Consider the following 16,915-nt stretch of genomic DNA (forward strand, 5'->3'; position numbering starts at 1 on the left):
CTGCTCCCCATGTCGCCTTCTATCTCACACAGACTGCTCTCCATGTCGCCTTCTGTCTCACACAGACTGCTCTCCATGTTGCCGTCTATCTCACACAGACTGCTCCCCATGTTGCCGTCTATCTCACACAGACTGCTCTCCATGTTGCCGTCTATCTCCCACAGACTGCTCCCCATGTTGCCGTCTATCTCACACAGACTGCTCTCCATGTTGCCTTCTATCTCACACAGACTGCTCTCCATGTCGCCTTCTGTCTCACACAGACTGCTCTCCATGTTTCCTTCTATCTCACACAGACTGCTCTCCATGTTGCCGTCTATCTCACACAGACTGCTCTCCATGTCGCCTTCTGTCTCACACAGACTGCTCTCCATGTTGCCTTCTATCTCACACAGACTGCTCTCCATGTTTCCTTCTATCTCACACAGACTGCTCCCCATGTTGCCTTCTATCTCACACAGACTGCTCCCCATGTTGCCTTCTATCTCATATAGACTGCTCCCCATGTCGCCTTCTATCTCACACAGACTGCTCCCCATGTTGCCTTCTATCTCATATAGACTGCTCCCCATGTCGCCTTCTATCTCACACAGACTGCTCTCCATGTTGCCTTCTATCTCACACAGACTGCTCCCCATGTTGCCTTCTATCTCACACAGACTGCTCTCCATGTTGCCTTCTATCTCACACAGACTGCTCCCCATGTTGCCTTCTATCTCATATAGACTGCTCCCCATGTTGCCTTCTATCTCACACAGACTGCTCCCCATGTTGCCTTCTATCTCACACAGACTGCTCCCCATGAGCTGACGCGCCCCCTGGGGCAATGGGGTACTCGGCAACTGGGCCTATGGATGCTGGGGGGATATGTCACAGTGGCTGGCCCGGTCCGTGGCCCAGGGCGGCCAATCAAAAAGGGGATTGTAACTTGGATAGAGATAAAAATAAAGTAAATAGTTTGTGACTCCACCTGTGGTACCTGGTAAGGTTTACCAGCGGTGCTGCAGACCTCCGGGGGGTGATGGGATGGCAGCTGAGGTGTTTCTGCTCCCCACAGGTGGAGCGGGCCCCCGGGGCAGTGTGGAGTTTGATGGTGGGTGGTGATGCTGGGGCTTGTAGTGCAGGCGGGATGGCGCAGCAGGAGTAACTGACAGAGACAGGGGATTCGCTTCAATACCTTTACTGGTGCGGATGTCAGGTATGGTCCAGGGTACTCAGTAGGATTTGTGCACTTCAGGACTTCTCTCCAGTGTAAACTATTTATAATTTAGGCACTTCATGCTTATTCCCTAAACCGGGCAGGGATTTGTCCTTGTGTGCTGCGTGTGGACCTTCGTAGCACTGGGGTGTCACTAGTGTCTGTGCGTGCACTTTCTGTTAATCTAGCAGGTGTACGTGCTGGTAGATTATAGAACTGCCTTAATCTCTCTATGGGACTGGCAAGTACACTGTCCACTGAGCCTTCAGGCTCTGTCTCAACGGGTGATCCTCCTCTTACTGGGGACTCTTCCTGTTCCTGAGCAGGTTCCTCTAGAGCGCTCACAGGTTCGTCTTGTGGCTGATAGAAGTGTATTACCGGTATAATCACTGCTCCATCAAGTTGAGGCCAGTCCGCAGGGAAATCTCCTAGAACTGTGTGATGCACGTCTTCCTTGGGTTCTTCCGGTGCTATAGGAGGTACTTCTTCTTCCGTTGTCTTCAGTAGACTTGGGCACACTTTCAGGTGGTCTCTTGAGACTGTTGCAGTTGTTTTACCTCCATCTTTGCTAATCAGGCAGGTTTTACTGTTGTCAAACTTGGAGTTCAACACTGTGTAGGGCTCTCTTTCCCACTGGTCATCGAGCTTGTGACTTCTTCTCTTCTGCTTTAGCACTATCTCTCCAGGTGCCAAGGGTTCTGCTGGTGCATGTTTATTGTACTGCTCTTCCTGTCTTTCCCTCACCTTGTTCAGACTGTCTTCGACACAGGCCTGTACTCTCCTGTACTGCTCTTGCCGATTTGTATCCCAGTCTTCAGTGGCCATATTTGCTTCTGGTTCTACCACTCCGAGTTCCAGGTCCATGGGCAATTTCCCAGGTCTTGCCCTCATGAGGTTCGCTGGGGTACAATTTGTAGAACTCACGGGTATGTGATTGTACAGATCTACCAGGTCAGGTAGTTTGTCTGGCCACTGGTTCCTTTCTTCCAAGGGTAAGGTTTTTAGAAGGTCTGTGACGATGATGTTCATTTTCTCACACAAAACATTGGTCTGAGGGTGGTACGGCGTAGTCCGGATCTTTTTGCACACGTAGGTGGCAGAATTCTTTAAACAGCTCGGCCTCAAAGGCTGGGCCTTGATCCGTCAGCACTTTGTCCGGGTATCCATGGGGCCTGCAGAAGTATGCTTGGAACGTTCTTGCTGCAGTCTCTGCTGTCAGGTCCTTGACAGGGGCTACCACCAGGAACCGGGAATAGTGATCCACCATGGTCAGGGTATAGGAGTGGCCTGACCTGCTGGGTGCCAGCTTGACGTGATCCAGAGCGACGATCTCCAGGGGCTGGGTTGTCTTGATGGACTGCAAGGGTGCTTTTTGGCTGCCGTAGTCTTTTCTTCTGAGGCTACAGGGCCCACAATTCCGGCACCATCTCTCTATGGAGCTCCGCATTCCAACCCAGTAGAACCGGTCCTTCAGCAGGGTTTCCAGCTTTTTCCAGCCAAAGTGACCTGCTTGATCGTGGTAGGCTTCCAACACCATCTGGATATCCGTCCTGGGTACAACAATCTGCCACACCATTTCATGGGTCTTGGGGTTGACATATTTTCTGCACAGCTTCTTTCTGTAGATGAACAGCCGCCTTCTTTCATTCCACAGTTGCTTGGCTTGTGGAGGAGCACCCTTCTACAGGTGAGAACCTTCCTGGGTGATCAGTCTTTTGATAAGGCTGACAACCGGGTCACTGTCCTGGGTCTCCTTCCAACTGTGGTGGGGTAGAGGATTCAGCGTCCTTCCCTGACATCTTCTGGTGACGTGTTGCTCATGGACCACTCCACTTTGGTGGAAAGCAGGTAATTCAACTTCCTCTAAATCATCCACTTCATCCTCGGTGTCTGACTGGTGAGGTTTCCTTGACAGGGCATCAGCATTGGTGTTCTTGTGACCTGCCCGGTACTTGATGGTGAACTGATAATTTGGCAGTCTGGCCACCCATGGCTCCCAACCTGGCTGTCTCCAGGTGTGTCAAGGGATTGTTGTCAGTAAAGGCTGTGAATTTCATTGAGGCTAGGTAATGCTTGAAGCTTTCAGTGATAGCCCAGACCAAGGCCAGGAACTCCAGCTTCAAGGAACTGTAGTTCTCCGGGTTCTTCTCGGTAGGGCGTAGCTTCCTGCTGGCATACGCAATTACCTTCTCTCTTCCATTTTGCTTCTGGGACAAAACAGCTCCCAGTCCCTCGTTGCTGGCGTCGGTGTACAGCAGGAAAGGCTGGCTGTAGTCAGGGTAAGCCAGAATTTCTTCACCAGTCAGGATTTCCTTCATTACCGCAAAGGATTCAGCCTGTTCTTTGCCCCACTGAAATGGGGGACTTTTTCCTCTTTTGGACTGTCCTACCAGGAGGTCTTGTAGGGGTGCTACCTTTTTGGTATAGTCCTTTATGAACCTCCTGTAGTACCCGACCAGTCCCAGGAATTGCCGTACCTCTTTGATGCTTCTCGGTTCAGGCCACTTCTGGATGGCAGTGACCTTCTCCGGGTCTGGTACTACTCCCTCCGAGCTGACTACGTGTCCCAGGTACTGAAACTTCTGCTTGAGCAAGTGGCATTTAGAAGGCTTTAGTTTCATCCCATACCGGGACAATGCTTCAAATACCTCCGCCAGGTGCTTCAGATGGTCCTCATACGTCCTCGAGTACACGATAACATCATCCAGGTACAGCAGCACTGTCTCGAAGTTCCGACGTCCCAAGCAACACTCCATCAGCCTCTGGAACGTTCCGGGTGCATTGCAGAGTCCAAACGGCATAGTATTGAACTCGCACAGTCCCATCGGGGTGGTGAAGGCCGTCTTCTCCCGGTCTTCCTCAGCAACAGAGACTTGCCAGTACCCGCTAGTGAGATCCAGTGTAGAGAAGTAATTGGCAGATTTTAGTGCAGCCAGTGATTCCTCTATATGGGGCAAAGGGTATGCATCTTTATGTGTTATGCGATTAATTTGTCTATAATCTACACACATTGGGCCCAAGGGCTACAGCTATCCCTTACTACCCCTGCCTTTTTCATGTCACGCAACATTTCCTTAGCTTTCTGGTAATGTGCTGGTGCTATGGGTCGGTAACGCTCCTTGATGGGTGGATGGTTACCGGTGGGTATGTGGTGTTGTACCCCTTTAATCCTTCCAAAATCAAGTGGGTGCTTACTAAACACTTGTTCATATTCCTCAACAACTCTGTAAACACCGTGTTTCTGATGGACAGGAGTGGCGTCAGTTCCAACATGGAGCTGTTGACACCAATCCTCCAGCTGAGCTTCGGAGTCGTTGTCCTCCACTGCATCTGGTGGAGTCAAGGATTCCACTGTGTGTATGGCAGCATCATTCACAGTATACAATCTAGCAGCAGTGGCATACCTTGGCAATTTGACTTCCTCCCCCCCACAATTTAGGAGTCGCACGGGCACCCTCCCATTGCGTACGTCAACCACCCCTCTAGCAGTTAAGAGTGTAGGTCTGTGTTTTGAGCTAATGGGCTCCACTACCACCTGGTAGTTCTGTCCCTTGAGACTTATTGCTGCCCTACACCAAATAAGCATCTCACTCATTGGGGGAATCACAATGGGTATCGGGTCTGTCACCCGTACATTACCAATCTCACCAACTGTTAGCTTTACCTGTTGCTGGTACAGGAGTGCTCGAATCTCTCTCTCGAGCACCTTCCTCTGCCCTGGTTTGGCAGTGTCCGCAATCTGTTGGAGCATAAACAACACTTCAAGTCTGTATCACCAGGGTTAGATTCTATGACAATTAGTCCTTGGTCCTTTAGTTCCACTCTCCCCACCTTCACTGTCACGTCCTTAACCCTTACTAGGTTAAGAGCAAGGCCGTTAGAGGCATACACAGAGAGGTTTGGGTCTGGCGGGTGGAGTTCATCTATGGACCAGTACCTTTTGTAGAGGACATCAGGTAAGATGGTTACCTGTGAGCTGGTGTCCAGTAACGCAGGTGTAGCTATGCCGTCCAGCACGATGGACAGGAAAGGCCTTCCTCCTACGAACCTGTGGTACCAGCTTGATGGGCCTGGTTGATTTACTCCTGGGTGTCGGCCTTCGGCCCCAGGGTTTGCCCGTTTAAATGACAATTTAGCGCGGTGTGGCCTGCCTTGTGGCAGCGGTAGCAGATGAAGTCTCCTGCAGGGCGACGTTGGTCGTTGGTCCTCCTACGGGGTGGTGTCGTCCTCCTACGTGGTGGTGTCATCCTCCTTCTTTTCCTCATCCAGGGGACATCCTCAGGACTGTCGGTGAGTAGGATCCTTCCGTCCAGCTCGGGCTCCGCCTGTAGCTGCAGGGTGCTCAGGACAGTGGCCAGGGTTTTACTCAGCTGACGCACTTCAGAGCGCAGGCTGTCCAGCTCGCTAGGGGGCACTGTTTGCATCTTTGTTTCAGCCGTCAATGAAGGAGCAGTGGGTGCTGCGGCCACTGGGGTGGCCCCACCCTGGTAACGCTGGATAGCAGTCCCTGATGTTTCCAGGGGCTGTAGACCCTTAATAGTCATGTCCTTCAGGGTATCAAAGGTGGCATCTGGATGATCTAAGGCCCACCACTGTACGGTTCTGCTCTCCTCCTGGGACCTCAACCCCCGGATGAATTGTTCTGTCAGCATTTTATTCTCGTCTTGTATGCTGGCTGGACCAACCTATTTCAGGGCCCGCAAGGCTTCCTGTAAGCGCCAGGCATAGTCCCGGATACTGTCCTCAGGTTTCTGGGTACAGTGGTAGAACCTCATCCGGAGATCTGTCTCAGTGCGGTTTTCAAAGACAGTTTGCAGTCTCTTAAAGATAATAGATACTGATTCCTGGTCTGCGGCTGGCCAGGTTTCAACTTCCCGCTCTGCGGCACCAGTCAATTGTCCCAGCACAACAGCGGCTCTCTGTTTATCAGTCATTGAGTACATATCCAGTACACCGCATATTTTCCTTTTGAATCCAGACAGGGTGTCTGGTTTGCCATTATACTGGGGAAGCCATTTTGCTCCAGGGATATATACGGCAGCGCCATGGGTATAAACGGAGTCATGACCCCTGCTGGTGGGGCGGCCACTCCGGCCTGAGCAGCGCCGGGCGCAAGTTGAGCATCGAGAGCGTTAACCGGTGCTCCCGCGTCTTGCTGGTCGTCGGCCATGGTTGCGCCCCCCTTGTGAACTGTAGCCTACCTCCTGCTTCTTTAATCGGGTAGGCCGCAGCTCTGCAGACGACGGTCTCCTTCCAGGCCCTGACGCTTCCTGGTGCTGCGTCAGAGCGCGAGGCGGGGCTTGAGCTTCACGTGTTTCCAGCAGTCACGCCTCTCCGATTCCTGCGGTTACGCCCCTCTTCTTCCCGCGCGGCGACTCGTAAATGGCGGACAATGGCGGGAAACAGCGGCAATTGGCGGGAAAACTTCACCACGGTATGCGACACAGTTCTTTAAGGCGCACAGTAGCCGGTGGCAACGGGCACGCAATCCTGTTCGTGATGCCAGAAGTTGACGCGCCCCCGGGGCAATGGGGTACTCGGCAGCTGGGCCTATGGATGCTGGGGGGATATGTCACAGTGGCTGGCCTGGTCCGTGGCCCTGGGCGGTCAACCAAAAAGGGGATTAACTTGGATAGAGATAAAAATAAAGTAAATAGTTTGTGACGCCACCTGTGGTACCTGGTAAGGTTTACCAGCGCTGCTGCAGACCTCTGGGGGGTGATGGGATGGCAGCTGAGGTGTTTCTGCTCCCCACAGGTGGAGCAGGCCCCCGGGGCAGTGTGGAGTTTGATGGTGGGTGGTGATGCTGGGGCTTGTAGTGCAGGCGGGATGGCGCAGCAGGAGCAACTGACAGAGACAGGGGATTCGCTTCAATACCTTTACTGATGCGGATGTCGGGTCCGGTCCAGGGTACTCAGTAGGATGGGTGCACTTCAGGACTTCTCCCCAGTGAGCGGGTATAAGGCCTCCTGATCCATGTCTGCCTCTCTGTAAGCTCCTGGGCAGCCTGCAACTGGGCCTAGCTTATGCGTCGTGCTGTTCCTTCACCTGTCGCTTGGTAGTAGGACCTTCTGCTGGCAACCACTATCCCTGGTAACGCTGGGGCCTTCGTGGTTCCTGATCCTGTTATGGGTCTAGCTTCAGGTCTGCCAGGGACTTGTAGTCCTCCTGGAATGCCGGTGGTCCCTACTGGGTATAAAGGACCCTGTAGGCGCGGGCCCGGTGTCCGGTTTGTATCTTCGGGGTGAGCCTATGATGCTCCTCTGCCCCTTTCAACTCCCCTCTCCTCTCCTCCTTGCCATCGGCCCCACTCGGGGCCCTCAGAACTCAGCAGCAGACGCGCTGCGTCTTCGCTGCTCTCAGCGTCAGCACGCTCTCAGACTCTCTGTCTGACTACTAACTGACTGCCTGGCTCCACCCTCCATATATATATATCCCTAACGGGCTCCCTCTGGTGGTATGAGGTGGAAGGGTGGAGGTGTTTGTATGTAATGAGGGCCTCTTGTGGAGAAGTCCATCCATGCACCCTGGGTCCTGTGGTACCTGTGAACAGCAGGGTGCCACATTACCTTCTATCTCACACAGACTGCTCTCCATGTGGCCTTCTACATCAGCCAGACTGCTCCCCATGTTGCCCTCTGTCTCACACAGAGTACTTCTCATGTTTCCGTCTATCTCACACAGACTGTTCCCTATGTTGCGTCTATCTCACACAGACTGCTCCCCATGTTGCCTTCTATCTCACACAGACTGCTCCCCATGTTGCCTTCTATCTCACACAGACTGCTCCCCTTGTTGCCTTCTATCTCACACAGACTACTCCCCATGTTGCCTTCTATCTCACACAGACTGCTCCCCATATTGCTTTCTATCTCACACAGACTCCTCTCCATGTTGCCTTCTATATCAGCCAGACTGCTCCCCATGTTGCCGTCTATCTCACACAGACTGCTCCCCATGTTGCCTTCTATCTCACACAGACTGCTCCCCATGTTGCCTTCTATCTCACACAGACTGCTCTCCATGTCGCCTTTTATCTCACACAGACTGCTCCCCATGTTGCTTTCTATCTCACACAGACTGCTCCCCATGTCGCCTTCTATCTCACACAGACTGCTCTCCATGTCGCCTTCTATCTCACACAGACTGCTCCCCATGTCGCCTTCTATCTCATATAGACTGCTCCCCATGTCGCCTTCTGTCTCACACAGACTGCTCTCCATGTCGCCTTCTATCTCACACAGACTGCTCCCCATGTCGCCTTCTATCTCACACAGACTGCTCCCCATGTCGCCTTCTATCTCACACAGACTGCTCCCCATGTCGCCTTCTATCTCACACAGACTGCTCCCCATGTTGCCTTCTATCTCACACAGACTGCTCCCCATGTCGCCTTCTATCTCACACAGACTGCTCCCCATGTCGCCTTCTATCTCACACAGACTGCTCCCCATGTCGCCTTCTATCTCACACAGACTGCTCCCCATGTCGCCGTCTATCTCACACAGACTGCTCTCCATGTTGCCGTCTATCTCATATAGACTGCTCCCCATGTTGCTTTCTATCTCACACAGACTGCTCCCCATGTCGCCTTCTATCTCACACAGACTGCTCCCCATGTTGCCTTCTATCTCACACAGACTGCTCTCCATGTTGCCTTCTATCTCACACAGACTGCTCTCCATGTTGCCTTCTATCTCACACAGACTGCTCCCCATGTCGCCTTCTATCTCACACAGACTGCTCCCCATATTGCCTTCTATCTCACACAGACTGCTCCCCATGTCGCCTTCTATCTCACACAGACTGCTCTCCATGTCGCCTTCTATCTAACACAGACTGCTCTCCATGTTGCCTTCTATCTCACACAGACTGCTCTCCATGTCGCCTTCTATCTCACACAGACTGCTCTCCATGTTGCTTTCTATCTCACACAGACTGCTCCCCATGTTGCCTTCTATCTCACACAGACTGCTCTCCATGTTGCCTTCTATCTCACACAGACTGCTCTCCATGTCGCCTTCTATCTCATATAGACTACTCCCCATGTCGCCTTCTATCTCACACAGACTGCTCCCCATGTTGCTTTCTATCTCACACAGACTGCTCCCCATGTTGCCTTCTATCTCACACAGACTGCTCTCCATGTTGCCTTCTATCTCACACAGACTGCTCTCCATGTCGCCTTCTATCTCTCACAGACTGCTCCCCATGTTGCCTTCTATCTCACACAGACTGCTCTCAATGTTGCCTTCTATCTCACACAGACTGCTCTCCATGTTGCCTTCTATCTTACACAGACTGCTCTCCATGTTGCCTTCTATCTCATATAGACTACTCCCCATGTCGCCTTCTATCTCACACAGACTGCTCTCCATGTTGCTTTCTATCTCACACAGACTGCTCCCCATGTTGCCTTCTGTCTCACACAGACTGCTCCCCTTGTTGCCTTCTATCTCTCACAGACTACTCCCCATGTCGCCTTCTATCTCACACAGACTGCTCCCCTTGTTGCCTTCTATCTCTCACAGACTGCTCCCCATGTCGCCTTCTATCTCACACAGACTGCTCTCCATGTCGCCTTCTATCTCACACAGACTGCTCCCCATGTCGCCTTCTATCTCACACAGACTGCTCCCCATGTCGCCTTCTATCTCATATAGACTACTCCCCATGTCGCCTTCTATCTCACACAGACTGCTCCCCATGTTGCTTTCTATCTCACACAGACTGCTCCCCATGTTGCCTTCTATCTCACACAGACTGCTCTCCATGTTGCCTTCTATCTCACACAGACTGCTCCCCATGTTGCCTTCTATCTCACACAGACTGCTCCCCATGTTGCCTTCTATCTCACACAGACTGCTCCCCATGTTGCCTTCTATCTCACACAGACTGCTCCCCATGTTGCCTTCTATCTCACACAGACTGCTCTCCATGTTGCCTTCTACATCAGCCAGACTGCTCCCCATCCCACCCTGTTTCTCACAAACTGATCCTCTATAAATTATTCTCTTTCTCACACAGACTGCTCATCTATGCCCTCTGTGTAACATAGCCTGCTCCATATTCCACCTTCTTTCTCACACAGACTATTCCCTTTGCCACACTTTCTCACACAAAATGATCACCATGTTGCCTTCTATCTCACACAGACTGCTCACCATGCCATGCTCCTTCTCACAAGCAGCTCCCTATGTCACTTTTTTCTCTCTCACAAATTACTCCCCATGATCCTCTTTACCACACAGATAGCTCTTTATGTTCCAAGACTTTCTGAAACCTTTTACTTCCCATGGTTTCCCCACTCTTTTACACAGACTGCTCCCTATGCCACCATTCTTCACACAAAATGACCCTGACGTTGCAATATTTCTCACACAGACTGCTCGCCATGTCACTCTTCTTATCACAATCTGCTTCATATGTGCTTTCATTCTTTCACAGACTGCTCTCCATGTCCATCTGTACAACACAGATTGCTCCGATGGTTCTCGCACTCTCTCACAGAGTTTGCTTCTCATGGTTCTCCTCATTCTACACAGACTGTTCCCCATGCCCCACTTTATAACACTTTATACTCCTATGGTTCCCCCTCCTATTGTAATGGTGAACCTGTCTAATGGGTGGAAATCCAGCTAGTTGAGTATCTACATTTAGTGGCTGATTACTTAGTTTTAACGGATTGTTAATTAGAATTTCTACACTCTTTACATTTTCCAGGATTACACAGCCACCATATTTCTGAGACAGCGCTGGACCGATGAGCGACTCTGCTTTGAAGGCAACAAGAGTTTAAGTTTAGATGGTCGTCTGGTGGAATTGTTGTGGGTCCCGGACACATTTATAGTGGACTCCAAAAAGTCATTTCTTCATGACATCACAGTAGAAAATCGTCTTATAAGAATTTATCCAAATGGGACAGTACTATACGCTTTAAGGTATAGACCACGCTCTGCTTCATACACTCAGTAACCAGCTTAATACTATAATACTCTTCCAAAGAACCACATAGTACAGAGTATATTTTAGTGGGCTACAGTCTTGCAAAAAAAGTGAAGGTCCCATTTTTGATATCCAAAGGGGTCAGATTTAGCATTTCAACAAACTTTTAGACTTAAGACCAAATTTCCAAAGTGAAGTGACCAACCCAATGAAAAAATTAACAAGCTTTTTGGCATAGATACTATGATAAAACATGTGGAAATCCAACAGGACAACTTATTTAATTGGCTTACACAACCAATCAAGATTGGGCTATAAGTCTATCAATGCACAGTTATAAATGAGAGCAGAGCTCTTGTTGAGTAGCATAAACTATATTTTTTTCTGATATTTAAGCTCTTATTTAAGAAAAAAATTAAAATTAGGCGTACAGACAGAAAAAAATGGTTATATGGGTACAAACGAAGTAATATACAATTACAAAATAAAATTAAGATAAATATTGTAGTGGAAGAGCAAGTGACCATGATGTGGGATTACAATAGTTTTTATAACAGACCTATAATGTCTTTTTTTCTGTCTAATTTATTTGGATTTTTTCTTATAGGATAACGACGACCGTGGCATGCAGTATGGACCTAACAAAGTATCCTATGGATAAGCAAACATGCACCCTGCAATTGGAGAGCTGTGAGACAAGTTCTATTAAATTATTCTGATCACAAACTGTATTTTGTTAAGAATAGTAAAAATGCCTTGTTAGTAGTATCTGTGGTGTATAGGTTTTTTTTCATATGTTATTGCTTCTGTTTAGTAATGTTGATCAGTCAGAGTCCGGGTCCACAAACTAAAGGGGTAAAAGAGTTTATAGATGCAAACACTGCTTTGCTTATGCTCTCAGAACCCTGACCCTCAACTGATCAACACTACTAGGCATGGCAATAACATATCAAATATATTTAAAAGTTTACCCTTTAAATGTTTAGAAAAAGATTTCAGTATATACTTATTGGTTTTTCCCACCGAGGGGCAATATGACTCAAAAAAAAGCAGAAGGCCCTGGTGCCTAGGGTAGACCACATTGCTATAAATGATGTCTGATAGTTTTAGTTGCCTTTTGCCAATTTTTCTCCAGGAGCTTCAAGTTACATCTCTGGTTTTCATCCCTTCCCTCTCATGACTGGTTGCCTATGTGTCTATCTTAACTTATTAACTTATATTAGGGTGGGTAAGGAAAACCCAACCTATGGAGAATTGTGTTTTTTTTCTCCTAAAAAACAGATGAGGGATTAGTAAGGTGATGAGTCATGGGGAAAAGGATTAAAAAATGAAGAGGTGACAGATATAACAGATGCATAGTTAACAAATGCCCATAAAACACAACTGATGTCTTCAAATGCAAGTGGATAACACACCACGGCACTTCCGGTGGATTGGCGCCCAAGTAGGATCCTATTCCGTTAATCGTAAAATATATAAACTTGGCACTCACTTAGGATTCAGAAAGGATGAATTTTATTTTGTGATAGCAATCCAAGAAGCACAAGACGTTTCGGCCTATAAAGTTGACCTTTTATCAGTTTACAAATTGTTCAGGAACACGGTGTAGGCTAACCTTGAAAGGACAGTGTGGTATCCACCACGCTCTCTCTCCACACTCTCTGTCCTTTCAAGGTTAGCTTGCAATGTGTTCCTGAAGCAATCCGTAGACTGATGGTGGTCAACTTTATAGACCGAAACGTCTTGTGGTTTTTGGATTGCTATCACAAAATAAAATTCATCCTTTTGAATCATAAGCAAGTGCCAAGTTTATATATTTCAAATGCAAGTGGGCACATCCCATTCATTTTTACATAACCCATAGCAGGTAGGTTGGAAGATCATTTATGATCTTTCTGTCCCTGCCGCTTGACTTATAAGTGGTCTTAAGGCAATCTATCATGAATATTGAATCATTTCCTTTTAACATTGTCTATTCGCCTGATATTTCTCCTTGAAATTTATAATGTAATTTACAGCTGGGTGATACTAGTTGGAGATGTGTCACTATCAACTTTGATGCTGTCCAATTAATGCTGACAATGCTAGGCTCTACATAGACAAACCCTTTTGACAAGAGGAATGGTAACACCCAATTGTCATCCTATGCTGTGGCTACATGGCGTCTTTAGCCATGACGCATGTTGAGTGGCCATAGATCGCAAGGTGTTGCTGCTACATCGTAGCACAACACAAGTACATGGGTTTGCATTGTGATCCCAAGGGTAATGAGACTACGACAAGCAAATCAGAAAAAATCCAACCAGGTACAATTTTTTTCGCTTGTCACGATCACAGTACACTTGGGGGTTGCAATTCAATGCCATTGACTTGTATTGCGCCGCGATGTTGCAGCAACATTTAGCGATCTTTGATCACGCAACACGTATTACTGGCAATGTCATCGTGTAGTCCCAGCCTCATTTATACATTTCCATTAAGGTATAGCAGAATGCAGAATTCTAAAAAAGGATGATCCAAAATTGTTATTTTTTGGAGGAAAATGGGTATTTACTAAAACAGGAGTGATAAGATAAAAATGGAGAAGCTGATTTGTAAGAAATGAATATGAAGATCAAAACTTCTTAAGGTATTACACCATTTGTCAGGAGTGATGACAGATCCTCTTTAAAGAAGTTTTAAAACTTTTATTTATGTGATTGAGCCTTGAACATTCTATGAAATAAAATACTACTGAAATATTTACCACTGTGTCTATGTGACCTGATCTTATCTACAGGGGGCTATAACATAAATGACGTCATGTTCTACTGGACGAGAGGAAACGACTCCGTGCGAGGGCTTAATACCCTCCGCTTGGCGCAGTATACAGTAGAAGATCACTACACGTCTGTGTCTGAAGCCGTATATGAAACCGGTAGGAGCAGCAGTGCGATTCACACATCTTCACACCATTTACATGAAATATCCTTTGAAAGTTGTAAGCTGTAGTGACAGCGACGGTGTCCCTTCACCATCCCTCCCCTTCCTCCCGGCAGGGACGCTGACGTGTACTCACCCTCTCTGTTCCGGTCCCCGCCGCCTCTGCTTCCTCTCAGGGCCTGTCCACGGCACGCAGGCCTCCTGGGAGAATGCTCAGGGTGTGTGCGTGCTCCCTGCGGCCTAAAGAGGCCACCCGTGCGCTTATGAAAATGTCCCCAGCCAATGACTGGGAGACATCAGCTATTTAAGGCACCTGCCCCAATAGGGAGATGCCTTAGCAACTTTAGTCCTTAGTGTATTACACATCCGTTTTAGTTGTAAGGTCCCTGTACCCATGCATCCTGTTCCTGATCCTGTTCACCCTGTGAGTACCTGATCCTGCCTGTCCTCTTCATCCTGTTCCCGATCCCGTCCATCCTGTGATCCTGCACCCGAGTCCGTCCTGTACCTATCTTATCCGTGCCTGATCCTACATCTGTCCAGTCTACCAGTCGCACGTTCACCTGTAAACCAGTGCCTGGCCGGTCCTGCTGCCTTGGCCCTCTGGGGTCAGCTGCTGCAGCTCCGGGGTCTGTCCTGGAATAGCACCAGGTGTCCACCTCGGTTCAAGTCTAACCACACCATCAGGGGCTCTAATGAAGACCCAGGTGGTTTGTTAGTTATGCCCCTCCAGACTCTCCCGGATCGTGGCATGGTGGTTCCACAACCACGTGTGTAACATAAGCGTTAGCAGCCTAAGGCATTGCCCTCCATTATCACCTGCCATCCACTATCCATAACTCATCCATCTTATGTGGAGTACTATCCCCCGGATAGTAGTCCACATAAGATGGATGAGTTATGGAGTTAATATGAGCATGGTCTAACCATAGGTTGGGAAAAATGGTCATATTTTGTATTTGTCAGCACAGGATATTGATGCTACCAATCTTTTAAAATCCAACATTGGTTAGAACTGAACTCACATTGTTCATCTGTGTGAAGTTTTCAGCAAAATGTCAAATCATACCTGCAAAGTGTGGTTTAGGTCTCACTCTCACTTGCAATTAAATCGGACGAATGCAATCCGATAAAAAATCGGATTGAATTTGGACCAATTTAATCCCATGAGTGTGTGCTCAGTGGTGTTTTTTTTTTCCAGCGCCGATTGGATTGCAGTCGTCTGGAAAAAAATCGCAGCATGCTGCATTCAGATCGCACGCACCCATATAATCTATGGGTGCGTGTGAAACATCGCACTGCACTCAGATAACACCCGAGTGCAGTGTAATACCCGCCGATGTCCGCAGCAGAGGAGATTGAGAATTTGATTTCTCCGTCCCCTCCGCAGCTGTGCTGCGATCCTCGCTGTGCGAGAGGATCAGAACACGGAGCACTGAAACTCGGCTCTCGCTCGCAGCAGAGCAGGAGTCGAATGTCATTAGCATGTTGCATCCGATGCTACTCCAACCTTATACTGATATAAAGACCCATAGTTATTAAGACTGTGTAACATCCCTGGTGGCGTGCTTGCATGACTTACCACCTCTCACCATGCAAGACCGCAATCTTACCTATCAGGCCAGGCTGCACACTTTGCTCCAGTACCTGCTGTTTGCATGTCTCTTGTCTGCTGAATTAGGGTGGCGGCGCTGTTACTTCTTGATTCTTAAAGCTACAGTGTGCGCAGTCCTAATGCGTCCCCAGCCTATTGCTGTGAGTCACTGGATACTTAAACCCCCTCCACCCAGTAGGAGGTGCCTGAGCAGCACTTTTCCTCTGTTTGTTCCTGGCAACTGAGTTGCCAGGTGCTGTCCTGTATCTAGTCTGTTTCTGCCACCCTGGGAGCTGTATACCCAGACATGTTACCTGTACCTGTGACTTCTAGTCAGTTTCCGCCACCCTGGGGGATGAGTTCCCAGGCTTGTTCCTGTATCTTGTTCCTGGTTCAGATCCTGTTTGGACAGTGTCCTAGTCCGTTACCTGTTTGTCTCTATGTCTGTACCTTCCTCTTTTCCTGCAGTATCTGAACCTGCAGCTAACTCCAACTCGTTGTCTCTGTACTTCTGTTTGTGAGTTTTGTGTCCACTTCATTGCAAGTACCTTGTGTATATCTGGTTCTGCTTGTTCTGTTTCCCTGCCTCCGTATCTAACTCCTGTGTTCCATTTATCTTCTTGTGTTTTCCAGTCTGTTCCATGTGAACAGAGCCCTGTCCTGTCTACCGCATCTGCGGGCTTTGCTCTGCTCTGCTTGTCTACCGCTTCTGAGGTTTTGCTCTGCTCTGCTTGTTCACCGCATCTGCGGGTTTTGCTTTGCTCTGCTTTTTCACCGCACCTGCGGTTTTGCTTTGCTCTGCTTGTCTACCGCACCTGCGGGTTTTGCTCCGCTCTGCTTGTTCACCGCATCTGTGGTTTTGCTCTGCTCTGCTTGTTCACCGCATCTGCGGGTTTTGCTCTGCTCTGCTTGTTCACCGCACCTGCGGTTTTGCTCTGCTCTGCTTGTTCACCGCATCTGTGGGTTTTGCTTTGCTCTACTTGTTCACCGCACCTGCGGCTTTGCTCTGCTCTGCTTGTTCACTGCACCTGCGGGTTTTGCTCTGCTCTGCTTGTCTACTGCACTTGTGAGTTTTGCTCTGCTCTGCTTGTCTACCGCACTTGCGGGTTTTGCTTTGCTCTGCTTGTCTACCGCACCTGCGGGTTTTGCTCCGCTCTGCTTGTCTAACGCACCTGCGGCTCCGTTCCTGTATCCCAGTCTGTACTGGTCCCTATCCTGCCTACTTTCCTACCTGCCAGTATCCGCCTGTCTGCATG

At 49.0% G+C, this 16,915-nt stretch overlaps 1 protein-coding gene across 2 annotated transcripts in view; it reads left to right on the forward strand.

Moving 5' to 3' along the window:
- LOC141273413 (gamma-aminobutyric acid receptor subunit pi-like) overlaps positions 1-16,915 on the forward strand; it is a 150,343-nt gene that overhangs the window by 99,589 nt on the left and 33,839 nt on the right. For both annotated transcript variants that reach the window (XM_073685202.1, XM_073685203.1), the window contains 3 exons: positions 10,922-11,139; positions 11,751-11,833; positions 13,923-14,060. In XM_073685202.1, the coding sequence (XP_073541303.1) occupies positions 10,922-11,139; positions 11,751-11,833; positions 13,923-14,060 (439 nt within the window). The remainder of the gene's footprint in view (positions 1-10,921; positions 11,140-11,750; positions 11,834-13,922; positions 14,061-16,915) is intronic.

Source organism: Phyllobates terribilis, unplaced genomic scaffold (genome assembly GCF_046119375.1).
Source record: "Phyllobates terribilis strain yellow unplaced genomic scaffold, ASM4611937v1 Scaffold_5__5_contigs__length_657084704, whole genome shotgun sequence".
Lineage (NCBI taxonomy): Eukaryota > Metazoa > Chordata > Amphibia > Anura > Dendrobatidae > Phyllobates > Phyllobates terribilis.